The 22,860-nt window shown below is 42.1% G+C and overlaps 1 protein-coding gene across 1 annotated transcript in view; it reads right to left on the bottom strand.

Moving 5' to 3' along the window:
- The window catches only part of TASOR2 (transcription activation suppressor family member 2), a 69,143-nt gene extending 47,532 nt beyond the window's left edge, over positions 1 to 21,611 (bottom strand). The window contains exons 1-5 of the mRNA XM_063134604.1: positions 21,510 to 21,611; positions 8,461 to 8,556; positions 2,592 to 2,716; positions 2,469 to 2,488; positions 2,263 to 2,362 (exon numbers count right to left, since the gene is read on the bottom strand). Coding sequence (XP_062990674.1) covers positions 2,263 to 2,362; positions 2,469 to 2,488; positions 2,592 to 2,617 — 146 coding nt within the window. The 5' untranslated portion in view covers positions 2,618 to 2,716; positions 8,461 to 8,556; positions 21,510 to 21,611. The remainder of the gene's footprint in view (positions 1 to 2,262; positions 2,363 to 2,468; positions 2,489 to 2,591; positions 2,717 to 8,460; positions 8,557 to 21,509) is intronic.
- Positions 21,612 to 22,860: the final 1,249 nt, after the last annotated feature.

Genomic DNA, 22,860 nt, shown 5'->3' with positions numbered 1-22,860 from the left:
AACAGAAGGTGAGGGCAAGGCCATGTCCATGTTCGCATGGAACGATAATCAAGAATTCTGGAGAATCCTGGTTTATTCCAAATGGTGGTATAAGCTACCTGTTCATTCTTTTTTTAAAAAAACTTTTTATTAAACATCAACACAAATCAATACATCAATACAAATAAAACAATACTACACAATACACAATAATATAAAATAAACATTTGATAACATATATTCTAGATTAATTCTATTAACATAATCATACTTAGCATAAAAGTGCTCCCCCCACCCACGGGATCTTATTCATGTTTCCAGAATCTCATTGCTTCCTCTGAAGGTGTTTTCCCTCTCCCCTTTGATAAAACAAATTCTAGAAACTGTTTCCATATTCCCTCAAAATCATTTGTTTTCATCATCCCTCTTCTCACTTTTATATTACATGTTAATTTATCATTAATAGCAATATCTCATATTTCTTTATACCAATCTTCTATATGATAATCCCCTTGAACCTTCCAGTTTCTAGATATCATTAATCTTGCTGCTGTTAACAAATTCGTTATCAATTCTTTTGTCTCTTTATTACAATTCAGTTCTCCATATAATGATAACAATGCCACTATAGGTGTCTCGTCAATCTCCATTCCTAAAATTTCTTTTATCTCATTAAACACCATTTTCTATAATTTTTGTACAAATTCGCATTCCCACCACATGTGTAAATACGTTCCTTTCTTTTGACAACCTCTCCAGCAGCTGCCTGTTCATTCTTGATTAGCTTCTTCCACTAGCATGCTGTCCAAACCAGGAAACCACAGCATATTGTCTGAACTAAGGATTTTGGCTTGTCGCACCCAAACAAGTCAGGATTTGTAAACCAAGAACAAACCCTGGTTTGTGGTCCTGGTCACGCCAGCAAGAGGTGACAAATAGGAGCAAATGGGCTATGTGCAGCATTTTCCAGAATCCTGGCTTATTGTTCTGTGAGAATGTGACCAATGTCTTGGACTATACGAGGCCAAACAGTAGAACTTGAACTGTTCTTTTGTCCACAAAGCCCAAATAACTAGGTTGCCATATTAATAGTAGAGCTGTTACTCCCCTACCAGCACCACTATCACTACTGGGGACTAGTCAATCCTGAGCCTTATCTATTTTCAGCACCTGCTGAAGACATTTTTTATTTCAACAATTTATTTATTTATTTATTTATTACATTTTTATACCGCCCAATAGCCGAAGCTCTCTGGGCGGTTCACAAAAATTAAAACCATAATAAAACAAGCCTTCCTTGATTGACCAGTCACAGTTTTTCTTGGTATTCTGATGTTTTGTTTTGAACTTTTAATATTTCATTTTATTCCTTTTACCGTTCATAATATCGCTCACACCTTTTATATACCACTCCACATCTAAACAGATTCTGGAGCGGGGAAGAATGAAAGGTAAAAGGAATACACACACGTATAGTGAACCCACCATTGTCGGTTTCAGTAGTGGCTCTTTTTGGATGAAGTCATCTAAGAAATTATAATATTTGTACTTTACCTCCTGGTGTGAATAACAGATATGCTGAAGAGTGATTTGCTTAAAACAGACTGCAATTTATACAACTGCTACCAAAACATTTGTCTCATCCACCTGCTGGATTCTGGAGGTTTTCCCCAGGTTAAAATTATCCCCATTTTATAGATAGCAGGGCAAGGTGGAGGCTGGTAATAGCGCTTTGCCTAAAGCCATCTAGAGCATTCCCAGCCAAGGCAAGACTGGAACAGGTTTCACAGCTTTCACTCCCTGACCTACCTTGCAGGGGCGTCGTTGCGACAACCCTTAGTGAAATGCTCTAGACCAATGGTTCTCAACCTGTGTCGGGACCCCTTTGGGGGTTGAATGACCCTTTCATAGGGGTCGCCTAAGACCATCGGAAAACACATATTTCCGATGGTTTTAGGAAACTGTATTGACTGAACTATGTCATGTATCATCTTTTGTATTATTAAAGCTATTGTTATGTATTATTTTCATTAGCAAACCATCCCATGACAATGGATCGTGTAGAGAAGAACGAAAATAATTTTATGGTTGGGGGTCACCACAACATGAGGAACTGTATTAAAGGGTCGCGGCATTAGGAAGGTTGAGAACCACAGCTCTAGACGCTCTAAGTGCTGTATAAATGCTAAGCTGAGCACTCTCAGCCTCCTGACATGTTCTCTTCTTTTCCCTCCTGCTCCTCTACAGACATCCGAGAAATGATAAATAAATATTCATGCTTACAATTGTGCTGGGATGGGACTACTAAATGGTGACTGAAAGACGACGTCACACAGTGGCTGTTCGTGAATGAATAGCTGTCCTTTCCAGGCGTGATACAGCACTAAACATTTTAAAAATCACAGAGGGGAATAGATTAAATTCAGTGACAGAAGAGGGCAATACCTCAAAAATGAAAGGTACTCCATACCAGCAAAGGGAGCTCTTACCTTCTGTCGTACATTCAGCTCTAAATTCAGAGGGGGTGGGAGAGAGAAGAAGAAGAAAAGGGTTATTTTAAAACAGAAGAAACCATAAAGCACAAATTATTTTATAGTTTTAAAGCTGCTTACGTGCTCTTGTGGTTTAATGGCGGCATCCTTTGAAGCTCACAGCACTAAAGAACGATAGTTACATAGGGGCAGATCCGCCAAGGATGTTCCACAACTCCACAAGCAGAAAATTCATACAAGTAATGCTGGAATAATAATAATAATAATAATAATAATAATAATAATAATAATAATATAAAAGTACATAGTCTGAGGCCCAATATGGCCGCCGTGAGGCCCAGTATTGGGCAAAAGGCAGGATAAAAATAAATATAATAATAATAGTAATAATAATTTAAAAGTACATAGTCTGAGGCCCAATATGGCCGCCGTGAGGCCCAGTATTGGGCAAAAGGCAGGATACAAATAAATATAATAATAGTAATAATAATAATATAAAAGTACATAGTCTGAGGCCCAATATGGCCGCCGTGAGGCCCAGTATTGGGCAAAAGGCAGGATAAAAATAAATATAATAATAATAATAATAATAATATAAAAGTACATAGTCTGAGGCCCAATATGGCCGCCGTGAAGCCCAGTATTGGGCAAAAGGCAGGATACAAATAAATATAATAATAATAGTAATAATAATTTAAAAGTACATAGTCTGAGGCCCAATATGGCCGCCGTGAGGCCCAGTATTGGGCAAAAGGCAGGATAAAAATAAATATAATAATAATAGTAATAATAATTTAAAAGTAAATAGTCTGAGGCCCAATATGGCCGCCGTGAGGCCCAGTATTGGGCAAAAGGCAGGATACAAATAAATATAATAATAATAGTAATAATAATTTAAAAGCACATAGTCTGAGGCCCAATATGGCCGCCGTGAGGCCCAGTATTGGGCAAAAGGCAGGATACAAATAAATATAATAATAATAGTAATAATAATTTAAAAGTACATAGTCTGAGGCCCAATATGGCCGCCGTGAGGCCCAGTATTGGGCAAAAGGCAGGATAAAAATAAATATAATAATAGTAATAATAATTTAAAAGTACATAGTCTGAGACCCAATATGGCCGCCGTGAGGTCCAGTATTGGGCAAAAGGCAGGATACAAATAAATATAATAATAATAGTAATAATAATTTAAAAGTACATAGTCTAAGGCTCAATATGGCTGCTGTGAGGCCCAGTATTGGGCAAAAGGCAGGATACAAATAATAATAATAATAATAATAATAATAATAATAATAATAATAATAATAATCCTTTTTGAGTGTCCAAACTTCTTTACAAACATAATCTCAGTAATCTTAATGACCACCCTGTTCAGACAACACGCTAAACCACGGTGGTTAAGCATTTTGAGCTAAACATTATGGCTTAGCATGTCATGTGAACCATTCCCAATTATGGTGCCTATGATGGCCCCAGGGAGAGGTTTCATCTCTCTAATGAATGTAATGTGCCAAGGGTTAAAGATGGCTTCTCTGCCAAAGGGTGGCTACATGTGGCTATATGCCAGATTTGCATTCCTTAATGGTGGACATCAGACAAAGGGAAAAACTTTCAACCAACAGAGCATCGAATGTAACCTATGACTCGTTGAGATTGTGCACCATAACTTGAAAACTGAATGTAATTTAACTTGCTAATCCAGAACTGACCAATAGAAGGGTTAGAAAGAGACTAACACCCTCTTGTAGTCAGGGCCTATATATACTGTGAGATTCCTTTGTTCTGGGTGCCTCCATCTTGTGGAACCGGAGAGCACCCCCATACTGCAGTATCGGAAGTAAATGGATTAAGTGTATTCTCCAGCCTCGTGTGTTTGATTGGCTATTAACGCGCCGGGGAAGCGGGCCTTTAAATCCCTGGTTAAGGGACAACAGCTACATAACCGGGATTTAATCACGCTTACTAACCATTTTCTGCAAAAGGGTTAGAGGCCTAAACATGGCTTAGTGTGTTGTTTGAACAGGCCCAACAACAGTTCTGTAACATAGATCAATATTACAATCCCGACATTGCAGTTGGGGAGCTGAGGCACAATGGCTTGCCTAAGGCCTCCCTGTGAATTCATGGCTGAAGTGAGATTTAAAGAGGAGACACCTCAGTGTACACTAGCCCTCATGGAGATGTGGTCCTCATAAAGTCGTAGGACATAGAGCATCTTGCACCACGGGGGCATGTAAAGAATTTCCCTAACAGAATTTCATCTGTGAGGGTGTTTTTTTGTTTTTTACACCATCTCACTGCTTCTCTGCGATTTAACAAAAAAATGGCAGCAGAAAACTGTAAACACACACACACACACAAACACAAACACACACTCCTTCTCCAATTGACTACTTGAGCTCCAGGAAGGAGACAAAGAGAGGAAATGGTTTGCCCATTTATAGGCAAGAGAATCTTCTAGAACAGTGTCAGTTAAGCCTGCAGAGAGGCCCACCTCTGCTCTGCAAGTATTTTCAGCCCTCCATATTGACAGGAAGGGAAATCTCCCTCAGTTCAAAATCCCAACTGCCACTGAACCTGGTTACCGAGTAACCTGGTTCAAAGACCCCAAATTGTAACCGCTAGCAAAAAGAGCGGGGGGGGGGGACAGACACAGAGGGAGGCCATAAGGGTCCACCATGGGCTGGGAGAGGCAGGAAGGGGTCTTATGTCTTGTAACAGACATTTTATAGCAAGGGGCAGGGAATCATTACACAGTGGCCCAAACGCATGTCACACATCGTCTAACGCAGTGGTTCTCAACCTTCCTAATGCCACGACCCTTTAATACAGTTCCTCATGTTGTGGTGACCCCCAACCATGAAATTATTTTCATTCTTCTCTACACAATCCATTGTCATGGGATGGTTTGCTAATGAAAATAATACATAGCAATAGCTTTAATAATACAAAAGATGATACATGATATAGTTCAGTCAATACAGTTTCCTAAACCATCGGAAATATGTGTTTTCTGATGGTCTTCGGCGACCCCTGTGAAAGGGTCATTCGACCCCCAAAGGGGTCCCGACCCACAGGTTGAGAACCGCTGGTCTAACGTGTTGAAAAACATTGAATCGTGACATGCTATTTCATACTTTAAAACTTTTAAATTATGTATATCATCCGTTACATGCAATATGTTTATACGCATTCTGTGTTTTAAAATTTAAAATTTTGTATATTTGTTTTTAACTCAATTTTAGAATTTCTGTAAACCGCCCAGAGAGCTCTGGCTATGGGGGCGGTATATAAGTGTAATAGGGTGACCCTATGGAAAGGAGGACAGGGCTCCTGTATCTTTAACAGTTGCATAGAAAAGGGAATTTCTGCAGGTGACATTTGTATATATGGGGAACCTGGTGAAATTCGCTCTTTATCACAACAGTTAAAGTGCAGGAGTCTCTTTTTTCTAACAATTGTATTGTTGTTCGTTTGTTTTATTTATTTCTTACATTTCTATACCGCCCAATAGCCGGAGCTCTTTATTTTATTTTATTTTATTTTATTTTTATTTTATTTATTACATTTTTATACCGCCCAATAGCCGAAGCTCTCTGGGCGGTTCACAAAAATTAAAACCATTCAAAGTATAAAACCATAATATAAAATACAATATAAAAGCTCAACCAGATAAAAGGTCACTGGCCAAAAGCAATAAATTTGACTGACTGACTGACATTGAATCACATCATCATCATCATCTAACAAGAAGCACCAGATGGTTCCATGCAGACAGAGTTCTTGGGGGGAAATCAAATCTTACAAAAGTTTTAATTTAAGTAAAGGTGTACTAAGACATTTAAATGTTATTCTGTTAAATCTAACAGCTACAGACTTCCTTTCAGAGCAATAACTAAATTTTGACTGGGTTACTTTTAACTAAGTAACAAATCCCTTCATGACTTGTTTAAAGGCCGTATGTTACTGGTATATCACTGTATTTTGGCCAGCACTGGTATTTATAAAGGTGTAGAGTGACTTTTTTTTTTGTCTGTTCATATTTCATTTTGTTCAATTTGCAATTAATTAGGTTTGTTTAATTATATTTGATATTTTTATATTAAAAATAAAAGGTACACTGTTATGGAAGATAGTCTAGTTCTTTAAAAAAAAATAAGGAAGCTTTATGGACATATAAATCCTCGACTTTGAATTATAGTGAAAACCATTGTTATTTGTAGAATCTGTGCGTCAATAGTTTTCCTATGAAATAAGTTTCGTGACAATCAGTCAATGGGAAGGCAGTTAAAAAGGGATGAGCAATAAACTTCCAACTTTGAATATAATAATAATAATAATAATAATAATAATAATAATAAAAAATAATGTCTTAGTGAGCAAGTTGTTGTGTTTCTTCACAAGTTAAAGGACTATAGATGCAGTCTTAATTGCTGTTTATTTAATATTATTTTTAGGCTGCTTTTAAGGGCGAGGCCCTTCATGAGCATTGAACATTCAGGGAGGAGACCTGGAATATTCTTGAGAAGCAGACACCCCCTCCCAAAAAAAACACCACTCAGGCTCTCCTGTGGCTACGGCCCCACTCAGGGGGCTACCGAGTGGTTTCTTAACCCTGCAGCCCCATACACAGTTTAGTTCAGACAACAAATGTAGACTTGGGCCAACCATGGTTACTGACTTGAGAGGCTTTGGCCACAGCTAGACCTAAGGTTTATCCTGGGATCATCCAGGGTTCGCCCCTGCCTGTGCACTGGATCCCCTGTGTGTCACCTAGGTGAACAGGTTTGACCCCTGGACGATCCAGGGATAAACCTTAGGTCTAGCTATGGCCTTTCTTGCCACGTAGTTTGGCCTAATTGGTTTAACTGGAGGAGAAGGCTATCAATGGCTACTAGCCTTGATGGTTATTGTTGGATCCTGGAATGGATCCTGGTTATGTTTCCATGGATTTACTAATTGCTGAGGAGCTGGAGGAATCAGAAGACTCAGCAGAAAACTTAAAGGTCAACGTTGCACCTGGACATTGATGTCATGATTGAATAATTGGTAACTTGATTGTTTCAATTAAGGGATTGCAAGCAGTTGCATCACTGTACAGTTAGCCTATAAAAAGGAATGTATTCCCATGTACATGTATCAGAAATGATCACTCAGTAATGATCACTCTATCAGAGATCACTCCATCTATGTATCAGAGCTGTATTGACTGACCGTATGTAAGTATTTGTATTTGTGATTGCCATAACTAAATTATATTTTTATATGCCAGTAAAGGTTTGTTTAAACCTACTGAAAGTCTCAGTCTTAATCTGTGTCTGTGCTGACTTTGCTAGAAACCGCTGCAAAAACTCTGCTATATGGTTATTGGCCAGAAGCCCAGTCTGGCAATAACTAAATAAGGTTGTAAATATAAACCAACATATCCCAATAGTTATGTGCTACCTCCAGTATCCGAGGAAGTAAGCTTGTGTCCACCAGTTGCTGGGGAACATGGGTGGAAGGGTTCTGTGGCACCCATGTCCTGCTTTGTGGGTCCCTGGCCGACAGCTGGTTGGCCACTGTGTGAACAGAGTGCTGGACTAGATAGACCCTCATCTGATCCAGCAGGGTCCTTCTTATGTTCTTAACTGGGATATGAATGCACAGGAGAGAGCCACACCTACTCTCATCCTGGCAAATATGTCTAACGGGGATTAGTTTACTTACTCTGTTTGCAGAGGTCTGTTTGTTCTTGTACAATAAACATCAACACAATGAACTGTAAATCCGATGGTAAGCAAAGGGCCCTTCTCAATCCAGATAACTCATCCCTTGCATTAAGCAACCATAATCAAAAGTCGTCACCACTGCCAGCCCGACGTACAGACTGAAACTAAAAGTGGTTAGGAGCAAGTCGAAGTGGCTTCCCTAGAGATGAACCACACTCAAAGCGACGATACACATAAACGCCTCCTGAGACTCAATAAAGGTTACAAATTTTTACCTCTGTTTTGTTACAGAGCAAGAGAAAATCGTAGGTCTCCTCAAGTTCTTCCTTGGTATAGCCACTTATTTTCTTCTGGCCGGAGAAAGCCTTGTCCTGCATTAGACAGAAGGGGGGAAATACTGAGCCACTGAAAAATGAGTACCAAAGACTAATTATTAGTTAATATTATGACGGGTCTTAAGAACAAAATCCAAAAAAGGAAGGAACCCCCAGGAAGGAAGCCAAATAAGCCAGAGGCAAGAGGGTGAAAACAGAGATATGGTATTTTATTAAAAAATTACCAACGCGTTTCGGACCAAAAAGTCCTTCCTCAGGGTAATCTCCAAGGACTGATATATATGTATATATGTATGTATAATATTTACAAAGACAAAAAGTCAATTTTATCAATCACAATAATTAGTTCAGTATACATCAACGGATTAAAGATAATTATGATTAAGTTGACCATATGAAAAGAAGGACAGGGCTCCTGTATCTTTAACAGTTGTATTGAAAAGGTAATTTTAGCAGGTGTCATTTTTATGCGAGCAGCACCTGGTGAAATTCCGTCTTATCACAACAGTTAAAGCTGCAGGAGCTATACTAGAGTGACCCGATACAAAAGAGGGCAGGGCTCCTGCAGCTTTTGCTGCTCGCATAAAAAGCAGGGCATGGGTTCACAAAATGTTTCAGTTTCAAACAAGGTTCACAATATTTGCAAGGAGCACAGGAAAAATGTCCTATAGAAGGTCCTAATCCTGGTAAGGAAGTAAGGTACGGGGGCAGGCTTTTATGGCCATGGCTGGAAAGCTGGGCCTGTCTACTAAGTGTAGAGAAAATGAGCAAGTAGTGGAAGAACAGCTACATTCAGGAAAATTACACAGTGGAGGCCTTCCTTTTTTAAACCCTTTCACTTTGGACTGCAGGTTGAAGAAACTGCATTTGTGAATGTTCTTCAGTGTAGAAAACCAGCACATCAGGAGAAAATATCTTTAGCGAGACTCATCCCTGAAGTGCTAGCTTTCAGCCCACAGGGAGATATTTTTATAGGGGGGAGCATTAAATAAAACATTCCTTAGACATGTAGCCCATCCTTTAGCGCCAATATGAGAGGGAGTAGTAAGGGACCATTTTTGGTTTTCAGGAGAGGAGAAGGAATAAATAACAACAACAGCAGGAGCTTTGGCTTTATTCCCAGTTTGACATCAATAAGCCCATCCTCCATGAAGCCTGTTATATTCCAAAGCAACACAGTGCAAATAAAGCAATAATATTCTCATATGAATGTGTGCAAGTTTGAATGGAACAACCACTGTAAATCCAGGTTATGCATAGAAGAGACTCAAAGTACACCACATAATGTAATTTTCGATTTCCCACCCCTCTGATATTGTAGTTAGGTTTCAATTTTAAATTTTAAGAATAACTTTTAATCGTTTTGTAGTAGTTGTATTATAATCCAGAGGAAAACGTGCTTAATGCTTCTCTAACACTGAGAAGTGGAAAGTGAAACTGATTAAAATAGAAACAAGAGTGAAACTATTTTGCTCTTTCTACCACGCAAGCGCCCTACCAGAGAGACAAAAGAATCTACGTCAATATGAAACATAGGCTGCAACTTTCAGTTTAAAGTGATCATCTCAGCTTTTTAACTTTATTCAAGGTTTTGCTGACAGCTTTACCGGTGGTTCCTTCAATGTTATGCTGCAAAATCCCAGTTTTTCAAACATAAGCCTATTTCGCTCAGTTCTTAATGTAGTAATGTAATTCTGCAATTATTATTATTATTATTATTATTATTATTATTTATTTATATAGCACCATCAGTGTACATGGTGCTGTACGAAGCTGTTCGATAGTCAACTTTCATGCTGTTCTAATTTATTTATTTAATTATTACATTAACCCAATAGCCGAAGCTCTATTTTTACAGCAAAATCGGAGTCTGTAAAAATGTGTGTAAAGCTACACTCAGCATGAACAATTGGGGGATTAATCTCTTGAAATAGTTAAATTATGGAACTCGCTACCACAAGATGTAATGATGGCCACCAATTTGGATGACTTTAAAAGGGGGTTGGATAAATTCCTGGAGGCAAAGGCTATCAATGACTGCTAGCCTTGATGGTTGTGCGCTATTCTCCAGTATTCAAGGCAGTAAGCTTGTGTGCACCAGTTGCTGGGGAACATGGGTGGGAGGGTGCTGTTGCACCATGACCTGCTTTGTTGTTCCCTGGGCAATGGCTGGTTGGCCACTGTGTGAACACAGTGCTGGATTAGATGGACCCTTGGTCTGATCCAGCAGGTCACTTCTTATGTTCTTATGAAATACCTTAATTTCATAAACTAAGGGATACATTAGTATGCACTGGTAACCCTCAAATTTATCTGACTCCTTAAGATAAGACAATTCAGTTAGGCAGAAAACGCTCACTACAGAATTATCTGATTTTGCCAAACGGAAACTGATAACCATTGTGCACACAGTGGCACAGAACCCCATGGCATCAGTAGAACCCCAAAGATTCCTCTTACACCAGAAAATAACCTCTTTCTAGTTCACATGGATGGGTAGGTATCATGGCCACTTTGAAGTCTCCAACCTCAGAAGGGGTTTGGGAGAGCCAGGACCCTAGGCCCATGGGCAACGGATCTCAAATGTACACCAGAAAGGTGTGTCTACCAGCACAGAGTCCGTCAGGTCATTTGCTGAAAATATGTCTTCCACGAAAACAGGAATCGATACTGTACACAAGTCTGCCTCTGCCTCCAGCTCTTCCTGATTCTTGCGGCTTCTAGAATGCCACAGGAACTACTTCCCAGAGTTCTTCTATTCAGACATAAAATGGGAACTGAATGTTTCCGGAACAACTTGTCAAAGTTCTTCTGTTCTGGCACAAAATGGGAAACGAAAATGTACTATTTATAACTTGGCTACTATAAAATCATTGTGTTTGGTAAATTACATTAAACATAAAAGTATAGCTTATTCAGACAATAAGTACAAATTTACAGTTCATTTTTAATTTTTAATTATAATTTAATGAGCAAACCAAGTTATACATAGTACATTTTATGTTCTTAAAGCATAGGTGGGCTTTGAGAGCATAAAACCCTATATGGCTCGGTTCCAGGTTAGCCGAAAGACCGTATTCTCCCTTATGAGCCTGCCCATGCTTTGAGATCTTCTGGAGAAGCCCTTCTTTCAGTCCCACCACAGGCGCGTCTGGTGGGAACATGGGAGAGGGCCTTCTCGGTGGCTGCTCCAGTGCTCTGGAACTCTCTTCCCGGGGAAGCTAGGCTGGCTCCCTCCTCGATGGGCTTTCGGAAGCAGGCAAAAACTTCTTTGTTCCAGCAGGCCTTTGGAGAATAATCTGGTCCTCCATCTATGTTAATGACTTGTAAAATTGTCGTGTATTTTAAACGTTTAATGTTTTAATATTGTAATTTTTTTAAAAAATGTAATTTCTTTTCCTAGGTTTTAAAATGTTTATGTTTTAAACTTTGTAATACTGCCATGAGGCCCAGTATTGGGGAAAAAGTGGGATACAAATAAATATGATAATAGTAATAATAATAATAATACCTCTGGCTCATCGGCCTAATCCAGCCTGCAGAAGTTGCCCATCTGGCCCATAGAGGCTTGGACCCCTTCCCCTCCCATTCCAAGCTCCTCCCCATTCCCAAGCCTACCCCCTGGCCTGGAGGCAATCGAGGGCTTTGGAAAGAGGCAGGAAAGGGAATCTCCTAGTTACTTCCAATGTGTGATTGGAGATTACAAAGGGATTTCTCTGGGGGAGTGGCAGTTGTGCACTTGTGGGCATCTCTTGGTAAGCCATCAGTTCCAACTCTGTGTTGTCTCTCCCCCAACAACCCAGAAATCCCCATTCACACATCATGTTTAACAACCCAGGGACAGAGCAGGAGTGATCAGGCAGCAGGAACCAGCCCAAGTGCTCCCGCATCCTTCACAACAACCCAGGGTTTAAAAAACGAAACGAAAACAGGGCTGTTGTGACATCCAAACCAGGCCATTGTTTTGCAGACAAGCAAACAAACCACAGTTTGTTTTCCCTATTTCTGGTTTGCTTCTCTCCTGTGCATTTTTGCCAGTGGTCCGAAAGGTTCCATTTTCAGCCTGTTCTTGCTGGGCACCTCTGTTTCAGGGCAGAGAGCAGCACAAACAGGCCAGGAATAAGTCATGTTTAGGAACACAAGGCACTGTTTCACACTGAGGGCTCAGCTACACCAAGCAGGATATTCCACTATGGAAGTAGTATGACAGCGGTATATAAAAGGCAGTAGCCGCAAGACTGCTTTATAGCAGTATTGATGTGCACAGAAGGATCTACACTACTGCTTTATAGTGGTACTGAAGTGCACTGACAACTGTTGGGGCCCATGACACATCTACACCAAGCAGGATATAACACTACGAAAGTGGTATGAAAGTGGTCTATGGTCTGTGTCAATGGGCCCCAACAGTTGTCAGTGCACTTCAGTACCGCTATAAAGCCGTAGTGTGGCTCCTGCCTTTTATATTCTGCTTTCATACCACTTTCATAGTGCAATATCCTGCTTGGGGTAGATGAGCCCGGAGTCAGACCCTTGGTCCATCTAGTTTAGTATTGTTGACACCGACCGGCAGCAGTGCCTCTCCAGGCTTTCAGGCAGGAGATTTTCCAGACTTTCCAGCGATCGAACTTCAGATCTTCTGCATGCAAAACATGTGCTCCTCTGGGTTCAGACATCATAACAAGCCATGATTTAATCAAGATCATAGAATTGTAGAATAGCAGAGTTGGAAGGGGCCTACAAGGCCATCGAGTCCAACCCCCTGCTCAATGCAGGAATCTACCTTAAAGCATCCCTGACAGATGGTTGTCCAGCTGCCTCTTGAAGGCCTCTAGTGTGGGAGAGCCCACAACCTCCCTAGTGAACTGATTCCATTGTCGTACTGCTCTAACAGTCAGGAAGTTTTTCCTGATGTCCAGCTGGAATCTGGCTTCCTTTAACTTGAGCCCGTTATTCCGTGTCCTGCACTCTGGGAGGATCAAGAAGAGATCCTGGCCCTCCTCTGTGTGACAACCTTTTAAGTCTTTGAAGAGTGCTATCATGTCTCCCCTCAGTCTTCTCTTCTCCAGGCTAAACAGGCCCAGTTCTTCCAGTCTCTCCTCATAGGGCTTTGTTTCCAGACCCCTGATCATCCTGGTTGCCCTCCTCTGAACCCGCTCCAGCTTGTCTGCGTCCTTCTTGAATTGTGGAGCCCAGAACTGGATGCAATACTCTAGATGAGGCCTAACCAGGGCCGAATAGAGAGGAACCAGATAGACTTCCCAAGCTAACGATCAAATGATGGGATCCATTTTTGGTTTAGAGCTGGTTAACAAACCATGGTTTGTTTGTGAGGCTGGGTTCAGACACTCCCTCACTGCAAACACCACCCCAACTGGAAGTGACCGCACAGCTAGTTTCCCAGCGATTCTGCTGGTTTACAAGTCGCATCACTGAGGCAGGCCTCTGTAGCTTTCGTTATTTCAGAAGGCAAACAAACCCGGGAGACTAATCCATTCTGCTTACGTCTCACAGGGCCACAACAACTCAAGAAACTGTGTTATTATCCATGCACATGCTGTTATAACGAACTCTCAAATTAATTTCCATTGTTGTATGCCAATTAGTACTGCTGCTTACAGAGCACGGTGCCATCATTAGGAAGAAAATCACAACAGAAGAACTTCACTTGCTGCTGTCTCTCATTCTCTGCAAAGTATGTGACGTGAAACAGGACCAACGAAAACCTTAGAAAGCCAGACGGCTGGGATCCTCAAAAAAGCAGTTTATTGCTCCATGGTTTCTCCAGGAGACCAGCTGCTTAAACTTGTTAGACAGGCTTTCGTGCTGCATAGTTTCGTATGAGGCATACGTTGAAGGCCTCTTACCTGGCTTTTCCAAATACACAAAGCTCACCTGATCGTAGGAAACAACTCAACCATCTCCCAGAACATCGCACAGGAAGTAGAGGGACTGTCCCGGTTTATATTTCCAGCAACTGGATACAAACGTTTAACAAGTGAGGTTTTTCTGGCATGGAGAGCAGTTAGAAAGCCACCTCTTTCTAATTTCTGTGTGCCTAGCTTTTAACAGATGGGAACAGTGTCAGGAAATAAAGGTGGCAACTCTCCAAAAAGATCTCACTACCAGTAACGTCGGAAGTTGATTTTGTTCTGACTTTATACTGTTAGTTTTACCCTACCCAGTGCCTGTTTGCTTTCTCTTCCCCTCCTTATTGTTTTATCATGGTTTTATTAGAATGTAAGCCTATGCGGCAGGGTCTCACTATTTACTGTTTTACTATGTACAGCACCATGTACATTGATGGTGCTATATAAATAAATAAATAATAATAATAATAATAATAATAATAATAATACCAGAGCAATTGTCCATCTAGCCCAGTATGGTCTATGGCAGCCTTCCCCAACCTGGTGCCCTCCTGATACGTTGGACTATAACTCCCATCATCCCCCAGCTTCTGAAAAGTTGTCAAGGTGCATCTCCTTAACTTTTTAAATTGTTTTAGTAGTGTTGGTGATTCTAATGTTTTTTAAACGTTTTACTGATGGTTTTACCTATAGCTGATGCTTATTTTAACCAGGAATGCCAGAGATTGAATCCAAGAGCTTCTACATACAAAGTAGTGCTATACTACTGAGCCAGGGCTCAGCGACACAGCACCCACGGGCTCAGCAATGCCCACCAGGGCTCCTGGGGGCACCCACCAGACCTCGCTGCCGACCTTCTGCTGCCTACCAGCACATTGAGAACATATCAAGTTGGAAGTTCCTGGAAGTTCCAGATGAAACTTATTCAAATTGTAGATTGCAAGCTGAATATGAGCCAACAGTGCGATATGGCTGCAAGAAACGCAAATGCTATTTTGGGCTGCATTAATAGAAGTATAGCTTCCAAATCACATGAGGTACTGGTTCCTCTCTGTTCCACACTGGTTAGGCCTCATCTAGAGTATTGCGTCCAGTTCTAGGATCCACAATTCAAGAAGGACGCAGACAAGCTGGAGCGTGTTCAGTGGAGGGCAACCAGGATGATCAGGGGTCTGGAAACAAAGCCCTATGAAGAGAGACTGAGGCCATAGCTAGACCTAAGGTTTATCCCTGGATCGTTCAGGGGTCAAACCTGTTCATCTAGGTGACACATAGGGGATCCAGTGCTCAGGCAGGGGCGAACCCTGAATGATCCCATGATAAACCTTAGGTCTAGCTATGGCCTGAAAGAACTGGGCATGTTTAGCCTGGAGAAGAGAAGATTGAGGGGAGACATGTTAGCACTCTTCAAAGGTTGTCACACAGAGGAGGGCCAGGATCTCTTCTTGATCCTCCCAGAGTGCAGGACACGGAATAACGGGCTCAAGTTAAAGGAAGCCAGATTCCAGCTGGACATCAGGAAAAACTTCCTGACTGTTAGAGCAGTATGACAATGGAATCAGTTACCTAGGGAGGTTGTGGGTTCTCCCACACTAGAGGCATTCAAGAGGCAGCTGGACAACCATCTGTCAGGGATGCTTTAGGGTGGATTCCTGCATTGAGCAGGGGGTTGGACTCAATGGCCTTGTAGGCCCCTTCCAACTCTGCTATTCTATGATTCTACAAAATACCGTATTTCTTCGATTCTAAGACACACTTTTCCCCCCATATAAACATCTCTAAAAACGGGGTGCGTCTTAGAATTGCGGGTGCGTTTATTATTTCTTAGAATCAAAGCTTTATTTCTGTTGGTGGTACTGAAATTAGTCTGCGTCTTACAATCGATGATGTCTTAGAATCGAAGAAATAGTTTGCAACATATCAAAACTGTTCCTCACCACCCTGGCCCACATTAATTCCTATTGGGTTCATTACCTTCTGACTGTTGCACTGTTAGTAACTTGATCTTCTCCTCCACGAGGTCAACGTTCTCAGTGCAACGGATATTTTGAACTTAAAGGAAACTGGAGTTTGTCTTAAACACAAGCAATTTAATGTTTTAAAAAATTATCCTAAAACACACCAGCTGAACCAAGTGACATACACAGATTAATGACGTTCTTACTAACAGCACAAAAGACTCCCTTTAATAAGATGGCAGTGCTCAAACACACACACACACACATCTTGAGTTTCTAATGACCGGGCTCAAGGATGCAATGGCCTGGATCGTGGGTTCATTTACCCCAGAGAAGCTTCTGCTTGCGCTGTCCACCATTATGAATATGCAACCATGGTTATGCTGTCGTGTCATGCGAACCGGCCCACTTTGTCATTATCAGTTAAAACATTTCAGCCTTACTTTTTAGTTTTGGGGGTTTGTTCGTCTTTATTTTTTATTATTATTATTTCTAAAATGTTTTGAGTTACAATCCCAACCCCACACAGGGCGCTCAAAGCAATGTATATCATCACAAAAATGCAGTTCTCCAAATAATAATAATAATAATAACAATAATAATTATAATATATCATCTTACCCACCTCTCCCTTTGGATCGAGGCAGGGAACAACATTAGTACAGGAATCAACACATCTTAAAAACTCTTGATTATACATTGTCTGGGTAGGCCTGCCAGAAAAGGCTAGTCTTCAAAGCTGCCTTAAAATCACATATAGAGAGTTAATTTTACAAATCTCATCCGGCAGGCCGTTCCACAATCCAGGGGCGACAGAAGAAAAGGTCCTCTGGGAAACTGATGTCAGCCTACTCTTGGCTGACTGAGGCCATCCAGGTGTTTGGGTTGCCAGGTGATGCTAGAGCACATCACTAGCGACGCTGCTACAACCAGCCTTAACTAAGGCCATAACTAGACCTAAGGTTTATCCCAGGATTGTCCTGGGGTCAAACCTGTTTATCTAAGTGCCACACAGGGACTCCAGTGCTCAGGCAGGGGCGAACCTTGGATGATCCCAGGATAAACCTTAGGTCTAGCTGTGGCCTGAAGTAAGTTCTCCCCAGAGGACCTGAGTGTGCGGGGCGGACTGTATGGGAGAAGGCGATCCCATAGGTAACCTGGACCCAAACCATGTAGGGCTTTAAAGGTAATGACCAACACTTTGTACTTTGCCCGGAAACTAATCGGCAGCCAGTGGAGTGATTTTAATGTTGGGGTAATATGCTCACCCCTAGATGTACTGGTGACCAACCTGGCTGCCATATTTTGAACTAGTTGAAGTTTCCAAACTAGGTGCAATGGTAGCCCTATGTAGAGCGCATTGCAGAAGTCAAGCCTTGAGGTTACCAGCGCATACACTACTATCTTTAGGTCTTCCAACTCTAGAAAAGGTCGCAACTGGCGCAACAGCCGAAGCTGATAGTAGGCACTCCTGGCTGTCGCATCTATCTGGGCTGTCATTTGGAGCAACGGATCCAGGAGCACCCCCAAACTGCAAACACAGTCTTTAAGGGGGAGTGTAGCCCCATCCAGAACCGGTTGACACACCTCCAAACTTAGGTCAGAGCCCTTGACAGCAAGCACCTCTGTTTTGTCTGGATTAGCTATACAAACCATAAACACAGAGATGGAAAGGGGTGTGTGGAAGGAACCAGTAAGAGCCATGCTGTAATTAAAATCCAGAAACCATAAGATTCAACAGGCTGGAAACTTTTGCACCCATACTTGGGAGTATGACCCACTGAATTCCATTGGACTTACTTGTGAGTAACAACATCTTTAATGGTTCCTAAGAAGGGAGTTCACCTGGGAAGGTGGAATAACTAAGAAAGGCCTGTTACGTGTTCTTTTAAAATCTTAAAGGTGGAATATGCAGGATTTGGGCACTGATATTTGATGTGTTTGCAGGGCAGGGGAGGTGTCACAAAATGGAGGAGGCAACGCATACAGGATCCAGGCCAGTAGGGTAAGAACAAGCATCTTTAATTAGGATTAGAAATCAACTGGAATTCATTACAATTCACCACGGATGGACAGAAGGCAAAGCATTTCTTAATTATTTCTTCTCCTTCTTTGAAATCAATTTTAAAAATCATCTGGTTGAAAAGGAAATCTGTATTTAATACAAGCAAGTTACAACCTAATCTCATACACTGAATCATGACCATCTGTCAAACTCACCAAGTTAAAAGATTGCTTTTTTCCTACATAAAAAAAAAACATGGTGAAAAAAAATCCAACGTGCGCTTAAGTACTATTACAGTGCAATCCTATGTCTTGAACTAAGTCTCATTTATTTATGATTTATTACTTTTCCATGCCGCCCGGTAGCTGAAGCTTTCTGGGCAGTTCACAACAATTAAAACCATCAAATGCAATATGATAAAATATGATAAAAGTGTAAAACTACATTGTAAAATAAAAACAAAGCTAACAGCAATGCAAAGATTGAAAATCCAGTCCCAGATTTAAAACCACCGAAACGGAAACACTAAAATGCCTGGGAAAATAAAGTCTTCACTTGGTCTGGAAAAAAGCACAAGGCAAGGCTCTCTGGGAGCCTTCACTTCACTTCACTTCACTTCACTTCCTTTGGCGGGGGCTGTCGGACAAGAACTGCTGAAGCCCATCTGAAGGTCTGGGCAGATATACGCGGGCGGAGATGATGCTTCAGGTAGCCTGGTCTGAACCTATTTAGGGCTTTGAATGTTATACCAGACCTTTGAATTGGGCCTGGAAATGGACTGGCAGCCACACCAGATGGAAAAGTACTGGGAATTTCCTGTTAACAATCTCACGGCCCTATTTTGAGCCAGCTGAAGTTTCCAGACCAATTACAAAGGCAGCCCATGTATAACACATTGCAGTAATCCAGATGAGAGGTTACCAGAGCATGGATAACTGTAACTAGGATAACTCTGTCCAGATAAAGTGCCTAAGCTGATGAAAGGTGGTCTGTGCCACTGAGTCCACTTTTGCCTCTAGCGACAATGCCGGATCCAAGAGCACCCCAAAACTACAAATCTGATCCTTTAGGGGGAGTGCAACCCCCTGCACATCAAGCTGAACATCATTTAGCCGGGCGGATGAACCACCATTGAGTTCAACAGGTTTTACTCCCAGGTCACTGTAGATTGCTGCGTTAATGGCACAGTCTTCTGTTATATTTATTTAAAGGACTCTCTAGAAGACTCAAGAGACACAGGTCTAGGATCCAGAAAATGCTATCCTGTATCTCATCAGGGTAACTCATCCACTGAGCCTATATGAAGGATCTCATGTTTTATGTATGTTTACTCAGAACTTTCTTAATATTCTTGCATTGTGTACAAAGTCTTTTCTCTAAAGCTGCAATCCTATTCAAAGTTCCTGGGAGTAAGCCCTGAATGCAATGGGGCTGACATCTGAGTAGACATATATAGGACTGCTCTGTATGATTATAAAGGCATGTAGGATATATATCCAAAGGCTTTGATTATGCTCTGGAGTTGTATACATTGTGTAAAATAATTTAAAAACTGTATAATAGCAACTCATGCTTGTTCAGGAAAAATAAGAATTATAAAATGGGACTTGATTTAAAACACCAAGAAAAAATATCTACCCTTCAATTAAGACTTTTTATAAAGGTATTTTTGTAGTTTCGGTTGATACTTTTTAAAAAACCTGTCATTTTACATTCTCTTCCTCTTATGCCCTTACTGATAAGTTTCCTAGTAAAGGAGAGAGGAAGATGAGTGAAGGAAACACACCAAAAAGCTATCATTTGTCCAGAGACATATCTCAAAAATCTAAAACTGCAAAAAGAACGCCTACTCTCATTTAGGGCTTTTGCCAAATTATTGATGCAGGGGCAACTTTTAGGAATACTGGATCTTGAGCAAATCCCTGATGCCAGCTACCCAAAGGCTGCATAGAAACAGCAAAATCGTAAAATGCTTTTTAAAACTATAAAATGAAGGACCAAGTTCTGCAATCCATGGCAGACTTACTCAGGAGCAGGGGTCATGGAACAGTGGGATTTATTTCCAAGCAAGCAGGCACTAGATGCCACTCTCAAAATTCATGGAAACCTGGTCACCAGTTTTATTTGAAGCTGGATCTTTATGCAGGCTTTACTCATATGTAAGTCCCATTAGGTTGCATGGGGTTTACTCCCAAGTAAGTACATACAGGATTGCAGGTTTAAGGTATTGGATTTTGGGTTGTGCAGCTAGGATAGGTTGTTTTGTGGATTCTCTCTCTCTCATACACAAACATGACAATGTCAATCAATCCTAAATATACTTTCTCCAGAGTAAGCCCCCCTTGGACAGCACGTGGGACTTACTTTTGAGTAATCATGCACAGGATCGCGGTGGAAACGTCTGGAGAAAACCCAAACACCCAAACACCCTCGGAACGATTTTAAGGCTGTCCCCCTCTCAAAGGCTTACACGGGAGTAAGCCCCGAGGCCAGGTGGGGCTTCACTTCCGAAGAAGCGCTGCCCTAGAGGATCGGGGCCGTGTGTCAACCACGTTCCTTGCCCTTCTCAGAACCGATTTGTGACGTAGGCACAACTCGGAACGGATCCACCAACCGCCCACGGTTCCTTTTCGTTCCCCGAACGCAACCAGACAACGATCACCGAAGGGGGTAATCCATCGGAATGAATGGGAGCAGGTCCCATTCATTCCACTTGCGCTTTTTGCGCAGGAGCACTTCCCGCAGGGTTGGCATCCTCTTTCTCATCCATTCCACGGCAATGCTCCTGCGCAGCTGCCTTTCACACACCCCGCGGGGCTTTAGCGCAGGAGAGCTTCCCAACGGATGGCTCTTCCTCTATCCTTCCTTGATCTCCCATCCCATCCTCCACCAGCACCCAACAGGAGGACAGCTTTGCGACCCTACCCAGATCTTACTCCCGAGTAGAAGACGGCGGCGCTGGGTTCCCACGAGCTCCGCGCACGCTGCCCGAGCTTGCAACGAAGACGACGCTCCCAGGACCTAGGAATAAACCCCATCGACTGCAATGGGGGCTTACTCCCGAGAAAACACGGCACGGTTGCGAAGGAGAGCCGCACTCGTCCACTTAACCCGATCGGCCGACACGTGTCCTCCCGTCTCCGCGTCCACACTCACCCGTAACAGGTGTCAAAATCCTCTGGCACTTGCTCCGGTGCTCTTCCATGGTCGAAGCGCCAGCGAGATTTCGCCCTCTCCTTCGGATCCACTTCTTCTTCTTCTTTTAAAAAAAAAATACCCCAAACACCATAAAACTGCCGCTGCTTGTTTTTTGCTTACCCCCCCGGCCCGTCCTGGCCTTTCGCTAAGATCCGAAGCCAACCCGCGTTCCTTCACGTCACGTGAGAACGCAGCAACCCTCAGGTTTGCTATTCCTACAGATATATTTCCCCCACCCCTTCCACTCCAAGCTTTGGGTTTTGAGAGAAGGGTCTCCAATAATTTCAACGGCAACAAAAATGCAAGAGATCGCCAAAAAATACACAAAAAAATGAAAAGAAAGAAAAAGGCAGAAGAATCAATTCGAATCTTCTGGGATAAAAACGCAAGAAGAGAAGGAAACCTGCAAGGCAACTTTTTTTGGGGTGTGTGTGTGTTCTTTTCCACCCCTTTTTTCTTTTTGTGATTCAGTTCCCAAATGCTGATTCTTGCGAGATCCAAGAGAAAGAAAGAAAGCAAAGATGAAGAGGAGGAGGGGGGGAAATATAAAACCCCTGATGCCAACGGGATCGCAGCCTTTTAAGATGGCCTCATCCTCGCCTTCAGTTGTCTAAGCCGAGGAGAGGGTTGGGGGGGGATCCGCATCGCCCCCAAAAAGAGGGGCAAAGGGGACCCTGTTAGGCGCCCCAGAAAAAGAGAAACATGTCCGTCTGCTCAAGTCTCCTTTGGGGTAGGTGGGAGGCGAACCACTCATCCGCCGACCCCAGGAAGTGAAAACGGCGCTTTGCTGCAAACCGAGGGAAGGGAACGTGGAGACGCCAGAGAGAGAACAGGACGAGAGAGAGAGAGAGACAGAAAGAAAGTGAAAACTGACCCGGAAAGGCTCCGGTCCTCCGCTGGCTCCAGGACAGTTGAACTTCCTGCAGAGCCAGGAGGATGTGCAATTTTTTTTTAAATAAATAAATAAATAAATAAATATTTTATTTTATTTTTGCAATGCGCTCAATGCGTAGCAGGAGGGATTTGTGCGCTCTGCCAAAGAAAGGATTCGCCACGAGGCGCCACGATTGCAAGAAAGAAAGCACACACAAAAAGAGGGGGGGGGGTTGGAAATAATTTAAAATAAAGTAAGAGGGATAGAAAGAGGCTTAGCGATGCAGGGAGTTGCCACCCGTTCAAAACCGCGACGGGGTTTTGTTGTTTGATGGGTTTTTTTTGTTTTGAGGCTTGGGGCCATTAGCTAGGAAAAAAGGTTTATCCCTGGATCGTCCAGGGGTCAAACCTGTTCATTTGGGTGACACGCAGGGGA

Source organism: Elgaria multicarinata, chromosome 9 (genome assembly GCF_023053635.1).
Source record: "Elgaria multicarinata webbii isolate HBS135686 ecotype San Diego chromosome 9, rElgMul1.1.pri, whole genome shotgun sequence".
Lineage (NCBI taxonomy): Eukaryota > Metazoa > Chordata > Lepidosauria > Squamata > Anguidae > Elgaria > Elgaria multicarinata.
The sequence above is the reverse complement of the archived record's forward strand: the minus strand, read 5'-3'. Positions and strand labels throughout refer to the sequence as shown.